Here is a 26,004-nt window from a genome sequence, read left to right as displayed (position 1 = left end):
TCTGATTAGTGCTTATGGATTCAAAGCAAATAAAAAATGTCTTAGTTACCTGTTTTAGATCTGTGTTCAAAAAGGCTTAAGAAACATTGTTTTTGGTAGATACGTATTTTGTGTATTTTTCTCGGTGAAATCTCACCTTTAGCTTCTCCTTTGTTAAAATATCTGGTATGAGAGTAGAGAAAGAAGGTGGTCAGTTAAAATGGATGTAAACCCTCTGTATGTTTCCTTGAAAAAAGCTGAAAATTACATGTACCAAATATTTGAACAAATTTTATATGTAATGTAGAGTGAAGCATGATTTTGTTTTTAAATTAGTTTTTAAAATTTCTGTTTACTGAGTTGACTTCAATATATATGATATAACCAGTAATTTTAACATATTTTGGCCTAGTGTTGACATATCCCCTTTGATAAAAAGTAGATTTCTAGGTTCCTTTGATTCTTACCTATTCTCTTCCAGGGGTAATGTGAATATCTTACCCTTTCGTATCCATCCATTCTTATACTCATTAATGTCAGAACTCTCTCAAAATATACCATTTATACACTTCTTCATCACTTCTACCGTACCACTGTATTCTGAGCCACCATCGTCTCTCACCGACCTATTTCCCTGCTTCCACTCTTATCCCCTTTTGTCCATTCCTTACAACTTAGCTGCAGTCATATTAAATGTATACTTAAAGAAAATATCCCAAATTATGTCACTCTTAAACTGCCACCCAAATCCTCTTCTTTTTTTTTTTTTTTTTAAAGCCATACTGTGCGGCTTGTAGGATTTTAGTTCCCCAACCAGGGACTGAACCTGGGTTTCAAATCCAATTCACATAAGTAGTCAACAGGAGCTAATTATAACAATGATAGTTCCTAGTATTATAGTTGATAAAATAATGATAAAGATGATTGGGTTTATTATTACGGGAAGGACATGAACCAACATTTTCGAGGTACAGGCCTGATAGCTTAGTTAGCTGACCTTACTACTTCCTGCTAAAGTCTGAGCAAAAGCTACTCAGCTAAATATGAACTACAGTCTGAAGATAACTTCTGCTTTGTTGTATATTTTTAGGCTATAAATCTCTTCAGGTATAAATATAGAAAGATATTTTTAAAGAAAGTATTAATTTGTTCAGTTCAGTCGCTCAGTCGGGTCCGACTCTTTGCGACCCCATGAATCGCAGCACACCAGGCCTCCCTGTCCATCACCAACTCCCAGAGTTTACTCAAACTCATGTCCATTGAGTTGGTGATGCCATCCAGCCATCTCATCCTCTGTCGTCCCCTTCTCCTCCTGCCCCTAGTCCCTCCCAGCATCAGAGTCTTTTCCAGTGAGTCAACTATTCTCATGAGGTGGCCAAAGTATTGGAGTTTCAGCTTCTGCATCAGTCCTTGCAATGAACACCCAGGACTGATCTCCTTTAGGATGGACTGGTTGGATCTCCTTGCAGTGCAAGGGGCTCTCAAGAGTCTTCTCCAACACCATAGTTCAAAAGCATCAATTCTTCGGCGTTCAGCTTTCTTCACAGTCCAACTCTCACATCCATACATGACCACTGGAAAAACCATGTAGCCTTGACTAGAAGGACCTTTGTTGGCAAAGTAATGTCTCTGCTTTTGAATATGCTATCTAGGTTGGTCATAACTTTGCTTCCAAGGAGTAAGCATCTTTTAAATTCAGTCACCGTCTGCAGTGATTTTGGAGCCCCCAAAAATAAAATCAGCCACTGTTTCAACTGTTTCCCCATCTATTTGCCATGAAGTGATGGGACCAGATGCCATGATCTTAGTTTTCTGAATGTTGAGCTTTAAGCCAACTTTTTCACTCTCCTCTTTCACTTTTATCAAGAGGCTCTAGTTCCTCTTCACTTTCTGCCATAAGGGTGGTGTCATCTACATACCTGAGGTTATTGATATTTCTCCCGGCAATCTTGATTCCAGCTTGTGCTTCTTGCAGCCCAGCGTTTCTCATGATGTACTCTGCTTAGAAGTTAAATAAGCAGGGTGACAGTATACAGCCTTGATGTACTCCTTTTCCTATTTGGAACCAGTGTGTTGTCCCATGTCCAGTTCGAACTGTTGCTTCCTGACCTGCATACAGGTTTCTCAAGAGGCAGGTCAGGTGGTCTGGTATTCCCATCTCTTGAAGAATTTTCCACATTTTATTGTGATCCACACAGTCAAAGGCTTTGGCATAGTCAAGAAAGCAGAAATAGATGGTTTTCTGGAACTCTCTTGCTTTTTTGATAATCCAGTGGATATTGGCAATTTGATCTCTGGTTCCTCTGCCTTTTCTAAAACCAGCTTGAACATCTGGAAGTTCACAGTTCACGTATTGCTGAAGCCTAGTTTGGAGAATTTTGAGCATTACGTTACTAGCATGTGAGATGAGTGCAATTGTGCGGTAGTTTGAGCATTCTTTGGCATTGCCTTTCTTTGGGATTGGAATGAAAACTGACCTTTTCCAGTCCTGCGGCCACTTCTGAGTTTTCCAAATTTGCTGGCATATAGAGTGCAGCACTTTCACAGCATCATCTTTCAGGATTTGAAGTAGCTCAACTGGAATTCCATCACCTCCACTAGCTTTGTTCGTAGTGATGCTTTCTAAGGCCCACTTGACTTCACATTCCAGAATGTCTGGCTCTAGGTCAGTGATCACACCATCGTGATTATCTGGGTCGTGAAGAACTTTTTTGTATAGTTCTTCTGTATATTCTTGCCACCTCTTCTTGATATCTTCTGCTTCTGTTAGGTCCATACCATTTCTGTCCTTTATCAAGCCCATCTTTGCATGAAATGTTCCCTTGGTATCTCTAATTTTCTTGAAGAGATCTCTAGTCTTTCCCATTCTGTTGTTTTCCTCTATTTCTTTGCATTGATCGCTGAAGAAGGCTTTCTTATCTCTTCTTGCTATTCTTTGGAACTCTGCATTCAGATGTTTATATCTTTCCTTTTCTCCTTTGCTTTTCGCTTGTCTTCTTTTCACAGCTATTTGTAAGGCCTCCTCAGACAGCCATTTTGCTTTTTTGCATTTCTTTTTCTTGGGGATGGTCTTGATCCCTGTCTCCTGTACAATGTCATGAACCTCCATCCATAGTTCATCAGGCACTCTGTCTATGAGATCTAGACCCTTAAATCTATTTCTCACTTCCACTGTATAATCATAAGGGATTTGATTTAGGTCATACCTGAATGGTCTAGTGGTTTTCCCCACTTTCTTCAATTTAAGTCTAAATTTGCCAATAAGGAGTTCATGATCTGATCATGAGGGCGTCAGAAGGCAGACACACTGAAACCATAATCACAGAAAACTAGATAATCTGACCACATGGACCACAGCCTTGTCTAACTCGATGAAACTAAGCTAGGCCATGTGGGGCCACCCAAGACGGATGGGTCAGGGTGGAGAGGTCTGACAGAATGTGGTCCATTGGAGAAGGGAATGGCAAACCACTTCAGTACTCTTGCCTTGAGAACCCCATGAACAGTATAAAAAGCCAAAATGATAGGACACTGGAAGAGGAACTCCCCAGGTTGGTAAGTGCCCAATATGCTATTGGAGGTCAGTGGAGAAATAACTCCAGAAAGAATGAAGGGATGGAGCCAAAGCAAAAACAATACCCGGTTGTGGATGTCACTGGTAATAGAAGCAAGGTCTGATGCTGTAAAGAGCAGTATTGCATAGGAACCGGAAATGTTTGGTTCATGAATCAAGGTAAATTGGAAGTGGTCAAACAGGAGATGGCAAGAGTGAATGTCGACATTCTAGGAATCAGTGAACTAAAATGGACTGGAATGGGTGAATTTAACTCACATGACCATTATATCTACTACTGTGGGCAGGAATCCCTTAGAAGAAATAGAGTAGCCATCATGGTCAACAAAAGAGTCGAAATGCAGTACTTGGATGCGATCTCAAAAACAATAGAATGATCTCTGTTTGTTTCCAAGGCAAACTATTCAATATCACGGTTATCCAGTACTATGCCCCAACCAGTAACGCTGAAGAAGCTGAAGTTGAACGGTTCTATGAAGACCTACAAGACCTTTTAGAACTAACACCCAAAAAAGATGTCCTTTTCATTATAGGGCACTGGAATGCAAAAGTAGGAAGTCAAGAAACACCTGGAGTAACAGGCAAATTTGGCCTTGGAGTACGGAATGAAGTAGGGCAAAGGTTAATAGAGTTTTGCCAAGAGAATGCACTGGTCATAGCAAACACCCTCTTCCAACAACACAAGGGAAGACTCTACACATGGACATCACCAGATGTCCAACACCGAAATCATATTGATTATTTTCTTCTATTCCAGCCAAAGATGGAGAAGCTCTATACAGTCAGCAAAAACAAGACCGGGAGCTGACTGTGGCTTAGCTCATGAACTCCTTATTGCCAAATTTAGACTTAAATTCAAGAAAGTAGGGAAAACCACTAGACCATTCAGGTATGACCTAAATCAAATCCCTTATGATTATACAGTGGACGTGAGAAATGGATTTAAGGGACTAGACGTGATAGACAGAGTGCCTGACTAATTTGTTAGAACATACTTAATCTTCTTTGGGCAGCAGACTCCCTGAAGCTGTTCTGTAACTCTGACTGTAATTTTAGGGTCTAGAATCCCATACACCTATCCACCAACCGCCTAAGTAGTCCCTAAAAGGAAAAAAGATTTTTTTTTTTTTAATGAGTTTTGTTTCAGCAAAGTGACAGTGGAAAAAAACACTTTATAGTCTGCAAATTAAGACTCTTTACACATGAAATTTAAAAGGTTTGTTTTAAAAAACTTAAGGATACATTTATTTCCCTTTAAATCATAATTACTGCTGAGTTCTAATTCTAAAAAAGGAAAAACACAGGAAAATGGCATGGAACTTACAGAATTCAAAAAAATTTCAGGAGAGTACCAGGATATCTTTCATCAATTTTACATACATAAGTTAATTCAAATGGAGCAAAGTGAACTCTTCTTTTGATGATTCTGATATAACATTTAACTAACTAATAGACTCTTAGAATTCTGAAATTAATTGTACAGAATAAAAAACTTCATTCTACAATAGACTGGTTCCAAATTGTAAAAGGAGTGTGTCAAGGCTGTATATTGTCACCCTGCTTATTTAACTTATATGTAGAGTACATCATGTGAAATGCCAGGCTGGATGAAGCACAAGCTGCAATCAAGATTGCTGGGAGAAATATCAATAACCTCAGATATGCAGATGACACCACCCTTATGGCAGAAAGTGAAGAGGAACTAAAAAGCCTCTTGATGAAAGTGAAAGAGGAGAATGAAAAAGCTGGTTTAAAACTCAGCATTCAGAAAACAAAGATCATGGCATCAAGTCCCACCACTTCATGGCAACTAGATGGGGAAACAATGGAAATAGCGAACAACTTAATTTTCTTGGGTTCCAAAATCACTGCAGATGGTGACTGCAGCCAAGAAATTAAAAGTTGCTTGCTTCTTGAAAGAAAAGCTCTGACCAACATAGGTAGCATATTAAAAAGCAGAGATGTTACTTTACCAACGGAGATCCGTCCAGTCAAGGCTATGGTTTTTCCAGTAGTCATGTATGGATGTGAGAGTTGGACCATAAACATGGCTGAGCGCTAAAGAATTGATGCTTTTGAACTGTGGTGTTGGAGAAGACTCTTGAGAGTCCCTTGGAGTGCAAAGAGATCAGACCAGTCAATCCTAAAGGAAATCAGTCCTGAATATTCATTGGAAGGACTGATGCTGAAGGTGAAGCTCTGCTACTTTGGCCACCTATACGAAGATCTGACTCAGTGGAAAAGACCCTGATGCTGGGAAAGATTGAAGGCGGGAGGAGAAGGGTATGACAGAGGATGAGATGGTTGATGGTTGGATGGCATCACCGAGTTGATGAACATAATTTTGAGCAAGATCCGGGAGTTGGTGATGCTTGCTGCAGTCCATGGGGTTACAGAGTCGGACATGACTGAGCGACTGAACTGAACCTAACCTGAATATTGTGCAAAGAGGTTTTACTTTTTTGAAAGCAAAACTAAACATGTAAAATGCCTAGACAGAGGAAGACTAAAATGTTTCTCTTCCATCAATACCAAATTTACCCAAACTCCCTGGGTGTTTGCCAGAGGGAGAGAAAACACAAATATGTAGCATTTCAGTTTCCTACAAGTTTAACAAGGAACTTGAGATATTAAGTGATTATTAAATAGTTTGGGTGATTTCAACAGACTTGCACATCACATTTGGCTTTTGAAGCCTGCAGTCTTATCAGTTTATCATATCTACTGGTAAATGGTAGTAACTACAGTCTTCATTTTGCAATGAGAAGAAATTGTTTATTCTTACTTAGAGTGGCAAAAGAATATACTTATTCATAGTGTACCAGATGGATGTCAAATTTGATGAATTTTTCCCCAAATTTTTTTGTGAAAGCATGTAGTTACTGTATGTTCTCAAGTCTTTACAGATCTCTCCTGTCATGCCATTTCAGTTGACTTTGAATTACAAAGTGTTCTATTAGGGATAGACACATTGACCTTAAGTAAATAACCTGTGAGTTTTGGAAGTTTCATAGAGGTCATGTTGGGGGAAAAAATTAGCAGAGATTTAGCAGTTACCATGATGAGTGCTCAAAATGACTAGTGTTGGATGTGATAAAGACTTAAAACACAAGAGTAAGCAGATTATTTAGTGAAGATCATAAATTTACACCAGGATGATGCATGAAAAGTTTATCCTACTGTTAACATGAATGAGAGCTTGTGACTTCAGATAAAATTCCCAGTATGCTATTCATGGGCTCAAAAGTGCTTTACCTCAATAAACTTAGCTTATCAGTGAAGATGATATACTTTGGAAAACAGCTAGTTTAGAAAGTAGATATAGTGATGTCAGAGACACTCCTGGATATGAGTCCTCAGATACTTGAGGATTATTCATACTGAATAATAATTATTCATACTGAATAATAGTGAGGATGCATGTGAAGATTTTGAATAGTTAAACCCAAACATGTTTTTTAAAATCTTTGTATGGAAAATATTTTGGTTTGCCATTTTTCAAGAATAGTGATGTTTTTTCTTTTAAAGGAATTGGAATCTTTGCATACAACAGAGCTTTAAGTTTCTCCTCTTACTTTCAGGACCTGCAAATAAACATTTAATACTATATTGTTGCAAGTTTCTCACCTGTCCCCTTAATCCTTAGTTGACCTGTTTCTTTATCTTAGCAACATTCCCTTCATTTTATGTTTTTTACATAGGAGTAAGGTAAAGCTTGACGTTTTCCAAAACATCATTCTTGATAAAAGTAATATTTTTGTTTAGGTGACAAACAGCATGTTTGGTGCTTCAAGAAAGAAGTTTGTAGAGGGGGTCGACAGTGACTACCATGACGAAAACATGTACTACAGCCAGTCTTCTATGTTTCCACATCGGTCAGAAAAAGATGTAAGTTAACCGGTTAAGCTGTATTTACATAGTGTATGTCTGTTTCTTTCTGATTCCTGGAAAGCAGTATATGAACTGCAGAATATCATCTTTGGTTGAGTGACTCTGTTTTAGGCACAGTGATAGGCCCTTGGGATACCAAAATGATGAACTTTCTAACATTCTAATTGGAGACAAAATGTCATATGATTCTCATACCATTGGGATATGGTAATACTGTGCTAGGAAGTATTCAAGACATGAGGTAAATATGATATTTACTTCTGGATCATTGATTTTAAAAATTTGCGAAATAAGTTTTCCTATTAAAATAATACTTTTATAAAGAGCAGAAAGCTGATTTGTACAGATTTAAAGCTTTAATGGCAGGCTTCAGTGAAACTTCCTTTGCTTTGTAATATTCTGGTTATAATCCTAGACCTCAGATAGGAAGACATCTCTTCTCTGTTAGCTGTAGGGATGCTGCAGTAGGAAAATATTGAAGAACTGTATTCACAACATGGAAGATAGTATATTAAAGAAATATGAATTAAATGCTTTGGAAGGTTATCAGTTCAGTAATCTCATTTGAAATGAAAGGATTTAGAACACAGCCAAGCCATAATTAGCAAGTTGATAAAGTATTTTAAAATAAATTCCATTGTTATTTTCAAATTCTGGTAAGCTACTTTAAATTATACACTGTATACTGTAGTCAAACCAGTTGCATTCTTGTTTTGTACTTGCCAGACTGTTTCCTCCCCTTTCAAACTTTTATAAACTTGTTATTCCTAATTTCTCTATCTGTATAGCAATTTACTCTAGGTATCAACCTAATGAGATTCTTACTGATGTTTTAAAACACTTATAAAATTTTAAGATGGGAGAAGGCAGTGGCACCCCACTCCAGTACTGTTGTCCGGAAAATCCCATGGATGGAGGAGCCTGGTAGGCTGCAGTGCATGGGGTCACTAAGAGTCAGACACGACTGAGCGACTTCACTTTCACTTTCCACTTTCATGCACTGGAGGAGGAAATGGCAACCCACTCCAGTGTTCTTGCCTGGAGAATCCCATGGACGGAGAAGCCTGGTAGGCTGCAGTCCATGGGGTCGCACAGAGTCGGACACGCCTGAAGCGACTTAGCAGCAGCAGTAGCAGCAGCAAGATATGTAACAAATGCCCTCATTTTTCATTAAATTACTTCCTTTATCTTTTAGAATTTTACAAATAGGTTATTCAAGGTTTAAGCTAGAATTTTGATGGGGTTTGGTTTTGTTTTTCTATTTTAATGTTATTCCTTTTTAGTTGACAGTTGTGTCATTTTGGCAACTAACTATTAAATGCATTATTAGGACTCTTCAAAGTCCTAATAATGGTGGTTTTCTTTGTGCAATTGAGTAGCTCACAGAATAGTGTCATCTGATTAATTTTCTGTTATTTTACTGCCTTTCTAGCTATTTGCTATTTGATGTAAATTATAATTGAATTTTTTTTACATAAATTTCTAAGGTTAAGTTTTGATATTACAGTTAATACTTTAGGCTGTCTTTCTGGTAGCATCATTGCAGAAACTGATTTGTGTGGTGTGTTACTGTGATTGTACAGTACAAGTTAAGATTGATGCAAAAATGGTGGTGCACTATTGCTTATTGATGAAAAGCATTCATTTTGATCAGGAAGATAAGAAGGTGTCTAACTGAAATTCTTAAAGCATTTGCAGAGAATGAATGACAGAGATGTCTGTCTTCTAAGGAACAGAAATACTGTATGTTAAAATTTTATAGTCAGAATTATTATATACATGCATGTACATATGCTTGTTACTACTCCAGGTTACTTGTTTGTCGCAGAAATAACAGAATGATTTGCTTCAAAAAAAACTTCTTTTAAAAATTAATTAAGAAGAAAGTAAGACATAGAGATTAAGAATTGGGGCTCTAACACAGTACAGATATGGGTTTGGATCTTGGCTTTGCCTATTAGCAAAAACTTTTTCAAGGCCTCAGTTTTCTCATCTGAAAATGGAAATAGTAATACTGTAGGCTACTTATGAATTTCTGCTATTGCTGAATCTTTTTTCATTAGAAAACAGTGCAGAGATACTGCACAAATTTTAGAAAATATGCATGGAGCAGGGAAAAGAAAAATTACCTGTAATGGTGCAAGTTGGGAGTAATTTACTGCTAAACTTTTTGATTCTATAATTCAAATATTTTTATTTAAAAATATATTTAGTTGAATCTCTGAGCCATATTGACATATTTTTCACTAGAAAATTTGTGCCAATTTTTACCGTCATCAGCGCCCTAAGAATACCACCTATTACCTTTAAATTTTTGCCAGTAGACAAAAGAAACATTGTTTTAATATAATGTGCATTAAAATATTGCTGAATTTACACACACACACACACACTTACACACCAGTGATATTCTTTTTCTGTGTAATTGGCCATTTTCATTTCTTCCTTTGTGGATTACTGCTTTTATGCCATTTTCTATTCCTCTATTGAAATGATAGGTCTTATTTATTTGTTAGTGTTTCCCATATATTAAGATTATAACCTTCTGTTATTTGTTACAAATTTTGTTTTTTCAGTTTTTTGCTTTCAGGCTGTTTTTTTTTTTTTAATATAAGAATATTTATCATTTTTATTGCATTTGACTCATACATTTTGTGTGACTTTATGGTTTTAATGATTTCTGTATTTGAGGTCATACCTCTGGAAGACTTTTCCCAACTACTTTCTTTTAGCACTTTTATGCTTAATTCTTCATATATAACTTCATTAGAAATGTATTTTGGATAGAGGTATGAATTTGTGGTGCCGGATTACCCTTCTTGCTGCCCATACCCACTAAGGCTATCTGGTATTCATTTGTCCCAAAACATTTTTTTATAGTTTAGGTCACAGATTAGAAGACTTTTCCATAAAGAGCCAGATAGTAAATATTTTAGGCTTTGTGGGCCTGCTGCTGCTGCTGCTGCTAAGTTGCTTCAGTCGTGTCCGACTTTGTGCAACCCCATAGACGGCAGCCCACCAGACTCCTCCTATGTCCCTGGAATTCTCCAAGCAAGAATACTGGAGTGGGTTACCGTTTCCTTCTCCAATGCATGCATGCATGCATGCTAAGTCACTTCACTTGTCCCAACTCTGCGATCCCATGGACAGCACCCCACCAGGCTCCTCTGTCCATGGGATTCTCCAGGCAAGAATACTGGGGTGGATTGCCAGTTCCTTCTCCAAGAGGCTAAATAAAGGATAATATGTAGGTATTTATATAACCACTTAAAACATGGAAAACCGTTCTTAATTTATGCATCCTACAAATATAAGCACTGTACTGGATTTGGCCTGCATTCAGTAAATTGCCACCCCTGAGTTAGACTATTCATTTAGGCTAATTGGAATTCTCCCTTAATATATACTAAGATCTGATGTGTTTGGCCTGTTCCTAAACTCTTGTTCTGTTTATCATACTGATTCTGTGGAAGAACTGCAATATAGTTGAATTGCTGTAGCTTTATAGGCAATTTTCACATCTTTAGGTAAGATCTTTCACATCCTTCACAAAAATGTTTTTGACTGTTACACATTTATACTGGTATTTACCTTGTTTCAGAAATGTGTGTTTCTTTTATTTCTGTTCTTTATGCCCTTTAGTAAGTAGGGTTTTATGGTAGCCATTTTCATTTTCTAATTGCTTTTTACTGATGTATGGAATAGTTGTTATGTATATATATTTTATAACCAGCTACCTGACAAAACTCTTTTATTATTTTTTGATTGAGACTATGGACTCTTGAAATTCTACTTTATTATGAATTTATATCTCAGTCACATGGTTTATTAGCTGTGTCCTTAGGCAGTTTACTCAGTCTCTGTGTATCTGAGTTTTCTCATCTATAATACATGACTCATGGGTGGTTTTAAGGACTGAATGAATAGCTATATGCAAAACTTAAAGACCAAATAGTAAATATTAAATGTGGATGCTGATATGAATAATTATGACATTCCATTTAATTCTTTTTGTTTTTTTTCAGTAGTTGCATATATCATCTGCAGATAATGATTATTTTGTGCTTTTAAGGCTTTTGAAAAGAAAAAATTTTAACATAATGAATAACTGGGACATTTTTGTAATTTTTTTTTCCTCCCTGGTGAGGAAATAATTTTTAAATGTAATTTATGATAAAGGAAAACTGGCCAGTAGTTGAATGATTCTTTAATCCAACTATCCAAAAAAATCTCAGAAGCAAAAAGATCCCCAAAATCTAACTAATTCCTATCTGCCCTAACTGTAGAGCATGAAACTTGTTTCTTCATCATATGCATGATTGTAGAAGTATTTGGGAAAGTGTTCTTTGTAAGATTGTGTGCTGATTAAATTGCTAAATATTTCTTTAGAACTACTTCATATTTTCCAAGATCTTTTATTTCAAGAGATGCCTGTACGTGTATGTGTCCTTTTATAGAATGCTGAGTTTCCTGGTTTTAAGGTATAAAAGTAATTTTATAAATATTGGAGACACATTACTTAAATGTTTTCACAAGATTAAGTAAATCATAGGCAGATATGAGCTTGATTTTTCCCTTTCCCTTTTTTGAATCTTAGTGCTGCCATTTATTAGCTCTGAGACTTTGGGCAGTTCTGGCGGGGGGAACTTAAAGAAAATGAAAAAATATTCATATAACATAATAGACAACTCTTTGGGGACAATATAATCTAAGCAATTTAGGGTTTTCTTTAAAAATACATCTAATGTAATAAAATTGCTCACATTTTCTAATCTAAGTCTTTGTTGCACTCATTTGATAACTTATTTAAGCATAAGCATTTTGGAAGCACAAACTTGTGGAAACCCCTTTTTCCTTGTTTTAATATGTGCTGTAAAGACATACAAAATGTAGCGCCTATTTGTCCTTACTTTTAAAAAGGTAACTCTTAAAACCTATTAGAGTAAGTTACTTCCCATTTTGACAAATAGCAACCATTTTGAACTTCTACCTTTCATACTTGTGTTAGCCTATAGCAATTATGGCAACTAGGATTTCTCTCAGGCCAATTAATAATCGATAGTTTATAAAAATCTAGTCTAAAATAAGGATACTGTCTATCACCATTACTGTTGTCATATTCATAATTAGTATTTCATTACATATGGAGTCATGCTGGCTGACTCTCCAGCTCTTTGAGTTTGTTTCTGTCACAGGAGCTTGCAGTTTTCACATAGTTTTTTTTCTCACTCCATCCATGTACCTGCTGAAATATTTCACGTGAGAAGCCTCACGTGAAATATTTCAGAGAGAAGCCTCTCTGATCACTCTTTTCCTAAGTAGTCTTGTATATATCAGTACTACTCTTGCTGTACCTTCTAACTTCTTTCTTGCATTTTAACAGTTATAACACCAATCTTTACCTGATGTATATATTTATTAATTGTTATCCTGTCTACTGCGGTAGAATTCATTTAACAAAGGCAAGGACCTTGCCTCTAGTTCACTGCTGTGTTCTTAGAACTTACAATAAGGTGTAGGAGATAGTAGGCTCTTACTGAGTCTTTGTTAGAGAAAGGGAAGGAAATGAGTTGATACTGAAAATAACAAAGCTAACATTATTTGCAGATGGATATGATTGTTTACCTAAAAATCTTTCAAAATAACCTTTAAAACTTTTAATAGAAAATTTGAATGTGTATAAATATGTCAAAATTTTATATGACAGCAGTAACCTAATAGAGTTAAATGTAAATAAATCAGACTCTAAAGAAATTAGAATTAAATATCAAATCATTTGAAGGGAATGTTCTAAAATCTCAATTTCATTGGCATTTAAATAATCTTCAGACTGTATTTTAAAGACAAAGTTCTATTTATAAAAGGGAGTTAAAATGATACACTTAAAAGGTGTAACAAATTTTGATATATCTACAAAAGTAATTGTAATATGTTTATTCATTAATAACAATCATAAAAATCCATAGTCAGAAAATACAGTTTTATTCTATCATAGTGGTAGAGAGGGTCTTTTGTTGTTTTTTGATTTTTTTCTTTGTTTGCTTTTAAGTGGAAGAGTAGTCATTGTCTGAAAGGGAACATTGAAGTAACTTGCTGTGGGAGCGTAATTAATACAAACTTTGTAGAAAACAGTTTAGCAGTGCATATTAAGAGCCTTTATCATGCCTCTCTATAAATTTGTGCTTTGACTCTGACCTAAAATTTAGACAATATAAAGATGTTCATTGCCATACTCTTTTTAGTAAAGATTTTGAGTGTTAAATGTTCAATTGGAATGTATTACATTGACTATTTTAGCATATATTATACTTCTAAAAAATGTTATTCTTGAAAACTTGATGTTTTAATCAAAATTGCTTGAAATGCCTGGTAAACTCATAATTTGTTATTGGTTTGTGATTTATAAACTACTGAGGCCCTATGACTTAATGACTGTTTTGTTTTTCTGCCTGCACCCTCCTTTGTCCCGTTCTTCTGTTTGTCTTTTTAATGTATTATTTTCTCATAGTCTTTCTTTTTGAAAGAAAGACTTGTTTTCTTTCTTCTTTCTTGTTTGCTAGATTTCATTCTGACTTCAGTGGTTTCTTATTTTTTAACCATACTGTTTTTAATTTTAAAATATTTTTCAGATTCTACGTAGATTTAAAACTTTCTTTACCTTTGTTTCTTTTTCTGTTTGTATATATTATATAGTCAGAGTCATATATCTTTGCTGTTTTTGTCCTAGAAAAAAATGACAGTGCTCAGAATTATATTGTTACCATACCTTTAAGTTTATTGTACAATGGATTTTTAAGGAACACTTAAAAATTTAATGGTCATGGAGTTTTTATTTAATAAAACTTTGTTGTATTTTGAAGTCATTTGTTATGGAGAAAATTATTTCTTGACCAAATTGATTTTAATGTTTCTTAAAATAGGTTTTGTGACTGAAGGTACATTTATTGGAGGGCATATTTGTGAGAGGTGGTCACTGTTGGGAAGCATGAGGGGGACAGAATAATTAACACTTCTTTGCTGTTATGGATTGCTGGAGCAGTTTTGCCTATTATTAGGCAAAGGAGCCAGATTTGCCTATTATAAGTACACATTTTGTAAAACAAAATAATTTTAGACTTGTTCATGATTTTCAGAATTATAGCTAGTAACAGTGGAAATGACTTAAAAAACACAGTTTCTTACTTGTTGATTTCCTTGGCTTTCTGTATATTAAGCAAAAGGATAAAGGAGCTCTTTGTTGAGTGAGGGAAATTACTTGAATTACATTACTATTTCCTCTGGTTGTTCCTGGCTTTTAGTGTTGTTTTTTGACTGAAATGTGTGTTGTAGACTGAGAAATGAAGAAGAATATAATTGTTATGATGGTTTTAGACTGGGAACACAGTAACCTACTTACTGGTTGATTGTGTGACATTTTACCTAGAATTAGTTTGATAAACTTTTCTTCTTAGGCAAAAATGAATATAAAACTAGGGTACTAGTGATTGCTCAGTGGGAAAAAATCTGCCTGCTAATGCAGGAGGCACAGGTTCAATTCCTGGGTCAGAAGGATCCCCTGGAGAAGGAAATGGCAACCCACTCCAGTATTCTTGCCTGGGAAATCGGACAGAGGGCCTGGCAGGCTTCAGTCTATGAGGTCACAAGAATCGGACTCAACTTAGCAACTAAACAACAACAAAGTATGTCTCTTGATCTAAAGTTCTATATTTTTCTAAGACATTTATCTATGTATAGTTAACTTTCACCATTTAAAAAAATTATGTAAATTTTCTGTTGTCTGCTAGTTATAGTTAGTTCTGTGCCAGTGTACATTTCTTGAACATTTTTTTGTTCTTACAAATACCATTTCTCCCCCATATTCCTTCATTGTGTGTTAAATCTATTTTTTTTAATTTATTTTTAAATTTATTTTTACCACTAATATATTTCATGAAGCATGCTTTCAGAGTTTAAAAATACATACCACTTGGGCTTCCCTGGTGTCTCAGACAGTAAGGAACCTGCCTGCAATGAAGGAGATCTGGGTTTGATCCCTGGATTGGGAAGATCTCCTGGAGAAGGGAATGGCTGCCCACTCCAGTATTCTTGCCTAGAGAATTCCATGGACAGAGGAGCCTGGTGGGCCACAGCCCATGTGATCACAAAGAGTCAGACACAACCAAGCAACTAACACAGATCAATAGGATTGATTTCATAAGAAATTACGTATTTGCATTTTGGACACATTTTGAAGTCATTTGAATATATGTTTAGCTGATCAATGCTTATTTTACTTGGATGGTTGTAAGGTTATAAACTATTAAACTTTCATATTTCTGTAAAACAGCATTTACTAACCTTCCTCATATACTCATACATAGAGAAAATCATAATATTTTATGTGTCACACTGGTATTTGGGTCACCGTACTGCTCTTTGACTCAAGTATTTTTGGCCCAGGGACCCATTCTTCCTTTACCTTAATGGTGTGTCTCCTCCTCTGTGTTATCTCTCAGTGCTGAGAGGAGTGATACTCACTTGTGAATGTATAACCTTTGTGAGAAAGTAGATAAAATGTCTGTTCTTTGGAGTTATGTACACAGTAAGCATGTACATTTCTGGGAAAAGTAAAATTTCAGTGGTCCATTTTAGGATATTTACATTATTTATCATTCTAAGTCATGGGTTCATGTTGGCCAGCATCTTATATGTGAAACCTGAAGAAACTATTCTCTTTTACTTTTGTTCATAGATTATAAAGATACAGAAAATCGTGATTATTAAGGCCTTCTGTCACCAACTAAAGCTTCATTATACATTTTCTTTGATCTGTTTCTTGCAAGTTGGAAACGAAGTTTTAATGTGCTTAAAATATTTGCGGTTATGTGGGTAATAGTAACAATAATTGTACCTAACAAAAGAACTTGGTCAGGCATAAAATGCATATTCTTTCAGTTTAATTGTTTATATTGTTTATCCTTCAGATTTCAGAAGGAATATTTATAAGGTTTGATCTTCTTTAGAAAATGTGTTGCTGTATTTAAATACGGTGTTTAGTGTGAACTTAGCTATATCCCAAAAGAGTCTGCTGTGTGTCATTAGTAAAACTACTGTGTATAAAAACTTTCCTGAATTTCAGAATAATTAAAACAATTCAGAATTTCAGCATGAAGATAGCAGGAAATGTATATTGGATTAGACTCTACTGTTAAAGTATTTCTCCTCCTGGCTTTCTTAATGTGGTCAATGTGGACCCAGTTCTTCACTGGAAACCAGAGTGGCCTGATAGTTCCCTGTCTGATGAGTCTCCATCCACTTCCTTTCCCCTTTACCTCAACCATTTCAGTAGGACCCCTTTTTAGTCCCACTTCTGTTCTAACTTAGTATCTTACCATTTCCACCCAGTTATGCTCTTGGAATTATCTTTCCAAAGCACACAGTTTGATTATGTCACTTCCTGGCTTAAAATTATTTTTTCTGGGATATCTCTGGTAGGCCAGTAGTTAAGACTCTGGGCTTCCAGAGCAAGGAGCCTGCGTTTGATCCTTGCTCGAGGAAGTAGGATCCTACATGCCACGCAATGTGGCTCCCAAAGAAAGTGTTAAAAATTATTTTTTCTCTTTATTGCCATAGTAGGTAGCCATCTTTGCATAGCATTTAAGAAGACCATTTACATCTGGCCCCATCATACTCTTTATTTCCCATTCTTCCGTGCCCCAGTGTGCATAGGGTGGGCCTTATCTCCTTTCCCTAATTACTCTATTGTTCAGTCACTGTTGTTTCTTGTATTTTGTTTTCTAATCATGTCACTAGCTTTTATCACACTCGCTTCATATTCTTTCCCTGGAAGACCCCTCATCTGTACCCGCATCAGATGTTAACACTCTACAAAGTATTCGACCCTTTTTTAGAAATAACTTGCCTCCAGTGATGCTTTATACTTCCTTTAGAGCATTTACCGCACTGTGCCTTGGAACATAATTAGTTGTATTAATATAATTCATTCTGTTCTTCCACTAGATTATAACCCTTTTGGTGACATGACTCATATGTTATTTAATTAAGGTGTTTTGATGGTTGCTTAATATAAGACATGGAATACACAAACATACACTTATGCATACACATTTTCATTTACTCAGTTTAAGCATCTAGCTTTTTTATAGCACTGCTACATGCAGTGCTAGTCTCTATGAGGAAATAAAAATGACATGTTCCATGAATATAACATGCCTTCAAAGAATTTTATTCAGGGGAGGGGGAGATAATGCAGTAGATTGAAGGGCATTGTGTACAAATGCCATGCATGTACATACAGTGTACATTATATACCACATATAAATATTTTTGTAAGTATTTTGGGTTTGTCCTTTGGTGTTGTACCATGTCTCCATGTATATGGTTGTGTGTGTATGTCTGTTAGATTTTTCTGCCCACTTAATACACATCAATTATTTCTATATAAAAATCAGTAGCTATTGTAAAATACAAAACTTTCTATTTAGATAATTTCATTTTCAATAAATAAAATAATAAACTGAATTTAGAACTTAGCTTAATATATTATTTAAGAATCAAGTAATTTTAGTTAAATTTATAGAGACTGACTTGAGGTACTGCCTTCATGTATTTATTAACCTAGTTTGCTTTTGTTTTTTTAAGTAAAGTAGTGATGCTGTCATAGTTTTATTTAGAGTAATTTGGAGAAAAAACACTTTATAGTGATCAAAAATTGATTTTATTTGCATAGTTGGATGTCATCCAGTGTGATAGGCTCTGAATTAATGTGGAATTCACTATGCAATGTTTATGTTTTTCTGAAGATTGAGAAGAAATGTGGATTTGACTCACATACTATGATATGTTGTATGTAAAGTGTCAATGCAATGTTCTGTGTACTTTCTTTATGCTCTAATATAATTAATTTGTTTCTAGATGCTGGCATCACCATCTACATCAGGTCAGCTGTCTCAGTTTGGGGCAAGTTTATACGGGCAACAAAGTAAGAATTTTGTATTTATTATGGGATACTTTATTTAAAGAAAAAAGTAACTATCAAAAAATAATGCTGCCCTTGTGGGTTTATCCTAGGATTTAAAAGGAAGGATATTTAATTTTCAGTTTTCCTTATTTTACTCAGCAAAACCTCATTATTTCAGACCTTGCTAATTCAAAATTATTTGGATATAGGATAGATCAAAATTTACTTCTGCCTCTTTCATATCTGTATGTTCCTTTGCAGTAGTTTTGGAGAAGATTTGCTAAACAAATTAAAGTAGACATCCTCTGTGTTTTCAATTAGAGGAAGTTAAAGGATTTTTGATTGGTCAGTTAAGTGAGTTGTTTTGCTTACGTTTTTTGGCCTAATTATTAATGTAAGCCCATACCTAGCAGTTTGTGAAATGCTCTCTTTGTTTAGCAAATACTTCTTTACTGTAGCTCAGTCTGGGTATATATAATCTATGTTTTTGACTCATAGTTCAATGCTTTTTCCATATACAAGATTTTATTTCTTATTTTGTGTTGTAATAACTTTTATAGCGCTTAGCACAGTGCCTAGCGCATAGTAAGCGCTCAATAAATGTTAACTATTATTATGACATAAAATTTTTATAAAACTAAATTAAAAATTTTCACCAATTTTTCAAATTAATTTTCCAAACTTATCTATTAATAAGGTATATCATCTCTCTTAATGTCAGAGACTACTGATTTCTCATGTCTTTAGTGGGAGGGGAGTGTTAAAAGGGATATAAATTCCCATGAAAAATTATAGAATAATAGAGTAACTGAAGCAGATAATATGATGACCAAGTAATTTAACCAACTTCAAATAAAACTCAGATATTTCATTTTGAACTCTTTCCCAATAAAAGGCAAATTTTTGATAGATATCAGAGTAGTTTGTCATACCACTTTACCCTTCAATTTTATATTGAAATTCACTAGGGGGAAATAGCATATTTTGTTAGAAAAATACATCATAATTTCCATCTTATTTTTTTCTCTCCATCTTTTTGTTTCATAGCCCTATTTTTGTTAATGCAGAATTAGTAAGGAAAATTATTAATCACTTACTGGTATTAACAGTTTTCCTCTAGTTAAGTAGAAAACATTTTTTTAAGCCTTTTATTACACAAAAAAGATGTTGCTTATTTATCAGCAAATATTCATTCTCATTATTATGGGAATATTATTAGCTAGCTGTTTTGTTTTGTTTAGACTGTTTTTGTTTGAAATCAACTACTTTCACTTTTCTGGTAACCCTTACATTGGAAATACGTAGTTATTTTAAAGCTGCCCTTTATTTCTATCTGGAGAAGGAAATGGCAGCCCACTCCAGTATTCTTGCCTGGAGAATCCCATGGACGGAGGAGCCTGGTGGGCTACAGTCCACCGGGTCACAAAGAGTCGGAAATGACTGAGTGACTTCACTTTCACTTTTATTTCTATAGAATCACTACAAAGTTCTTAAGTTGCTTTCCTTTTCAAGCCCACAGTTTATCACAGCAGAAAGTAAATAAGGGAAAGGAACAAGTTAAATTTGAGAAGCCAAGATTATTTAATGAAGGAGAGCATCAGTTATTTTACAGCATTATCAGCTGTATGGACTTTGAAAATCTGACCTACCAGCAAATGTGAAATTGTAATTGAGCTAAGTTAGAGCCTGGACTAGGTTTGGAATATAGTTATTTCATTGGTATGATAAACATTTATTGACTTCTTAATTTGTGTACATGATTGTGCTGATAGTTTTACAAAGATTAATAAATGTGGAAAGTTATTTTCATTAGGAAAGTATTTTAAGGTACTTATTAATTTAAAAAGAAGTCGTATAGGACAAATATTTCCTGTTGGAGTTTAAAATAATAAATGGCTATATTACTGTAGCAATGAAGAACCAGCATTTTCAATTTGACATTGTAGGTATTAGCTTATAAAAAAGTGAACCATAGGTTACCTGGAACTGAAATGTCTTGAGTCAGGAAACAGTTCTTTCTATTGCACAGGCCGGGAAGCTACATCTAGTAAAGTAAAATAAAGCAGAGCCTGAATTCCTGGGCTCTGTTAAGATAGACCTAGCAGGGCCAAAGTAGTTTGAACATACACCTTGTCAGAGAGAACACCAGCTACCATTTAGGACTTGAGGATCACAGCTTCAGTAGTACAAGTCAGAAAGAGAAAACTTAAGGGGCTGACCTTAATAAAGGATGGGGAGATAGAATAAGTAGGTAGGAATAGATTGATGATGCTATTCTTATGGCAGCTAATTTTAATTGTGCATTGGACTTGATACAACAAAGTTCTTTTGCCTCCCAAGTGGACTGTGTACCACTATTAACTCTTTATTCAGATGGGCAAAGTTCAGTAGGAATTTGAGCCATTAAAATGAAGGTCTGTTGTCTGTTTTTGTTCTTGGTGATTAGAGAGATTAGAGGTAGAAAAGGTGCAGAAGGTAGAGTGCCCTCTCCAAACCTTAGACTCACTGAGTTTAAACAAGGGAAGGAGTGTTTCCTGGAATGGATACAGAGCTGCTTAAAGGTGGATTTTTCTAGATTTGGGTGGAAGTGATTGTGTAGTACATAACGGTACCCAGCAAACGCTGGACTTGGGGCTAGTGAGATCATGGGTTCTAGTATAGTATAATTGTATAAAATATGTAATTAACTTTTCGTCCAAGGGTTTGTGTGACTGTTGTGCATCAAGTGGTAACTGCACAAGCTGGTGAATGGAATCTTGTATTAAAGTTACATGATGTTCTCTACTGGTGTGTAATATTTTAGGTACATTGTCTAGGTTTAAAGACCCCTGGGCTCCCTGAAGCTGTGTACTGGATTGGAATGAACAGGGAACCAGAAATTAATTTCCTTATTTTAAGATATTCAGTAACCCTATTAAAGGTTAAGGGACTTGCCTAAGATAGTAAGTAGTAGAGCTAAGATTGCCGTACTTTACAAGTTTAACTTTTCGAACATGAGTTTCTTTGAAACCTGGGTGCCATATATTACTTACTGAATGTCATGACCCTGGAGGGCAATTTACACATAGTAGAAACTATAAATGTTAAATCCACAGACTCCAAGAGTCCACTGACTAAGGAATTATGATAGCAGTTATTTATTTATTGTGTTATACCATGAGTGAAGAATTATTCCAGCATTGAAGAGTGTGGCAAATAACAAAGTTCCTGCTTTCATGGAGCTTTTATTTTAATGAAGGAAGACATAGAATAAGTATACAGACATTTAGTAAACAAATAATATTCTGGTAATAAGTACTATAAAAATTACCATATTAATGGATGAGTGGATGGGATTAACAGTTTTCAAGTAGGCAAAGAGTATCTCTGACAAGGTAATAGTTGAATGCAAACCAGACTGTTGAGAAGTGGAAGTCCTTGGAAAGATATGGGTAAGAGATTTTTCAGGTACAGATAACAGTGAATGCAAACATTCTTAATTCATGACAATGTAAGAATGAACCTCATGTGTTAAAAGATGAATGAGAGGGCCAGTATAATGAACAAAGAAAGTGGAAGGTTAATGGGTAGCACATCATAGAGTCTTGTGAAGGTTTGATAAAGGATTTGGATTTTATTCTAAGTTTAGTGGGAGGGAATTTAAGATACAGTTTCCTTTTTAAAAGATCACCTTTTTATGTAGAAAATGAACTGAGTGGAAGTGGGCCAAGTGATAAGGAAAAAAGAAAGGGCAATTACTGCAGCAGTCCAGGCAAGAAAATAGGGTGGCTTGGATTAGCGATGGAGATGTTGAGAGGTGGTTAGATTTGGGATATTTTGGACATACAGCTAATATGATTTGGGGATGTGGAATATGAACAGAAGAGAAGGATCAAGGGTGATCTCTAAGGTTTAAGACCTGCATTACTTTGTGAAAATGTGCCACTAATCTGTTTTGCAAATTTGGGTTGAGGAGGAGTGTAAGGTATCTGTAGGAGATTGACACAGTTTATTCCACAGATAGAGTGCCACCTGCTGTGGAGATCCAGACAAATATTGTTTGGGAACTGTGGCTGGGTTCTAACATAGCAGCTTCTCATAGTTGAGGATGTTGAAGCCAGGTTAACTTCATCCATGCTTCTCTCATATATCTTTAGTGCTCAGAAGCAATCCCACTCTTCCACCAGGCATATATCTCTTGTCCACACTTTGACACATCTTGCAGTTTTCTCTGATTGAACTGCTGTGACATTTTTACATCACCCCTCAATTCAATACAGTTCAGTTCAGTCGCTCAGTCATGTCCGACTCTTTGCGACCCCATGAATCGCAGCACGCCAGGCCTCCCTGTCCATCACCAACTCCTGGAGTTCACTGAGACTCACGTCCATCGAGTCAGTGATGCCATCCAGCCATCTCATCCTCTGCCGTCCCCTTCTCCTCCTGCCCCCAATCCCTCCCAGCATGAGAGTCTTTTCCAATGAGTCAACTCTTTGCATGAGGTGGCCAAAGTGCTGGAATTTCCCCTCACCCAACCCCAGCTCCTAGCACCACTACCAAATGCCTGACTAGGGCTCTTTCTTTATTCAGCTAATGTACAATATTCTCTACCAAACATTTTCTGATACCAAATTCATTCTGCTTTCATGTCTTGAGTTAGAGGCACCTTCCATATACACCCAAGTACACTGTACGTATATTGCATGTAAACACCTTGATCATAGCAGTTTGGGTTTTGGTTTTTTGATTTAAGTAGTCTTTTATCTCTGTAGAACAGTAGGAAGGAAAGAATTCTAGGTGGGGAGAAGAATATGAGTAAAAATATGAGGGTATATTTTGGGAAGAAGACTAGGGAAATTATGAAGAAGAGTGTAAGTTGAGTATGTGGTGTCTAGAAACTAGAGTTTGTATTGGATGAGTAAAATATTAAGTTGATTGGAAAAGTATTATGTCAGTTATATCTCAGTAAAGCTGGGAAAAATAAAGACTAGAAGAATGTTTTTTGGTCTTGACAGAGCACTTTAAAGAGTAAGCAAACTGAGATTGGATTTAACTATACAACAGTGTTTCTCAACCCTTACCCCCCTCCCCCCGCCAAAAAAAAAAAAAAACACCCACAGAGTTAAAAAAATCCCACCGCCTATGAATTGCTGGACCCAGACTAAGTTACAGTTTCTGGGCAGGGACCCAGATGTTAAAGTTTTCCATATGATGCAAAGGTTAGCGCCTACTATAGGAAGCAGAAAGTGTGATTGGTTGAAATTAGAGACAAGAAATTGAATCAGTGTATTTATTCTTCATTGTGATCTTGGGCAAGTCACTTAATACCTAATGTTAGTTCATCTATAAATTAAGTTGAATGACCTTCATCTGTAACTTAATTGGATAATCTCTGGAGACTTTTCTATCTCTAAAATTCTTTTATTTTAATGAAGGAAATGGCATAGTGAAATAGTATACAGAGAAGATTAACTAGATAAGTGCAGGACAAATTGGAGGTAAGAGGATATGGGGACAGGTAGGAGGAAAGAAGATGGTTGCCCTTTTTGTGCGGGCAGGACAGTAAGTTAAGGAAGCCAGTTGCTTTGGGAATCGAAAGGGGATACTTGAAGACCTCTTGAATCGATTAAGTTTTCTCCCTTCTCTTTAAAGATTCAGGAGACTCTATTTAAGTATGAGTATTCAAGAATTTGGTTGCTGTTACCTCTTTTCTTATTACTTATGTCATTAATGTTGTTAATTTTTAGCAAAATATTGAATAAAGTGTGACATATCATGCCATAACTGTTTAAGGAATATGCTGTTAACCAGTTTGTGCAATGGAAGTAGTTCATGGAAACATTTCTTAGGTGATATCTTGGATTTCTGAAAAATGATCAATAAAGAATTCAATCCATTTTTTGTTTAGCACCCTGCCAAATAACAGGAATCTACTTAGTAGAATATGTTCATGTATTTCTTCTAATACAGTATTATACTTTATTATCTCTGTCAGATTAAAGAAAAATTTGCTTCAAATCTATAACCTTTTAAACTGCTTTTTAACTGGTATTTTTTTGGAGGGGGTGAGAGTTCATTCTTTTATTTCTTGTCTGTAAAAAAGGGATAAATACCTTCTCTATAATACTTTATAAGGAGATGAAGTAGCATTGTGCTTCACATAGTTCTTAGGTGCTTGATGTATTTTATTTAATTCTGCTGTCCTTCCAGTACACAAGTTTCAGTGTACATATTTAAGCTTTTCTACTTGTAGTTATTTCATGTCAGATAAAGTTTTTTTTTAATGAGCTGGATATTTTATTCCCCTTTCAGCTTATATGTCTTCCGGTATAATATTTTGGGCTTCCCTGGTGGCTCAGTTCATAAAGAATCTGCCTGCAATGTTGGAGACCCAGGTTCTATCCCTGGTTGGGAAGATCCCCTGGAGAAGGGAATGGCTACCCACTCCAGTATTCTTGCCTGGAGATTCATGGGCAGAGATGATGTTTCGTGATGTTTCTAATTTTACTAGTAAAAGTAAAATTTTCCCTCCCTTGACCCTACCCCATTGTAATATTAATAGTTTGATTCAAGCAACTCAAATTTAATGCCTATGTGTTTTGTTCCTAAAAATAAATCTCTGTTTCTAGTCAGTGGTATTAATTCTATGTGTTTTAAAGGAATTCAGTTGAATTTAAAGTAACTCGGTTATTAAGTATTCAGGGGTTATTGATCCAGTTTGAAATTGATGCATTCCTCTCTCTTTTCTTTTGATTTTCTTCCCCTACCCACCTGGCTCAATAAAATGCAGCTCAGACCATTTGAATTTATTAGCTGTTTTCATGAAATCAAAATGTTAAAGGAAAAAATAAAATGCTAATCTTTGATTTCATACTGTCTTCCTCTGCTCTCCTCACTGTAGGTTAATTCAAGTGTGCCTATCTAAAATTAATTAAATAAATTATCTTTCCCATTCTTGTTTCCTTCTCCAGAAGTTATTTTGATAATGGTCAGATAATCTGCAGTCTCGACAATATTTCTCAAGTTATATATTTTCATAGTACAGCATAGTATATGAAGGGTTGAAGTAAACAAATCTCTTGAGTCTTTAGAAGAGCCTACTGAAGAGCCAAAAGGGTGCAGTTCTTTTGAACATGTATGTTTATTTATAATGATGAAGGTATAGAGAGAATGAAATGGGAAGGGAAAGTGAATCTAGAGGAAAAAGAAACTTGACAGATATAGAGAAGATGAGAAAGTAAATGGAGGGGAGAGATAAGATACATTGGTTTAGAAAACGTTTGAAGAGAAGTAAACATGTTCAGGAAAAGAAAGCAAGAGAAAAAGACTAGATAAAGGGTGTTACAAGTCAGTAAGTACTCACAAGGGTGCTCATTTACTGTTTAATTGGTTTCCCATAGGGTTCCAATTAAGAACACCAGGAGCTAAGAAATCTAAATTCTAATCTTGGTTCTTTGAGTCACCTTGGAGAAGTCAGTTAACTTACCAGAGGCTCAGGTTCCTCATCTGTAAAATGTGAACATTGGATTAGGTGATCTCTAAGGTCCCTTCAAGTTCTAAAATTGCATGTTTCTTGGTGGTCAGTAACTGTGAGAAACACATTCCTGTGGGAAATTTACAG

General features: G+C 35.5%; 1 protein-coding gene across 5 annotated transcripts in view; it reads left to right on the top strand.

Moving 5' to 3' along the window:
• CNOT2 (CCR4-NOT transcription complex subunit 2) overlaps positions 1-26,004 on the top strand; it is a 132,050-nt gene that overhangs the window by 82,640 nt on the left and 23,406 nt on the right. For 3 of the 5 annotated variants that reach the window (XM_070789287.1, XM_070789292.1, XM_070789289.1), the window contains 2 exons: positions 7,319-7,441; positions 18,359-18,425. In XM_070789287.1, the coding sequence (XP_070645388.1) occupies positions 7,319-7,441; positions 18,359-18,425 (190 nt within the window). The remainder of the gene's footprint in view (positions 1-7,318; positions 7,442-18,358; positions 18,426-26,004) is intronic. The other 2 variants (XM_070789290.1, XM_070789291.1) reach the window with 2 other exon arrangements.

This window comes from Bos indicus, chromosome 5 (assembly GCF_029378745.1).
Source record: "Bos indicus isolate NIAB-ARS_2022 breed Sahiwal x Tharparkar chromosome 5, NIAB-ARS_B.indTharparkar_mat_pri_1.0, whole genome shotgun sequence".
Lineage (NCBI taxonomy): Eukaryota > Metazoa > Chordata > Mammalia > Artiodactyla > Bovidae > Bos > Bos indicus.
Note: the sequence above shows the minus strand (reverse complement) of the source record. Positions and strands in the feature narration are given on the sequence as shown.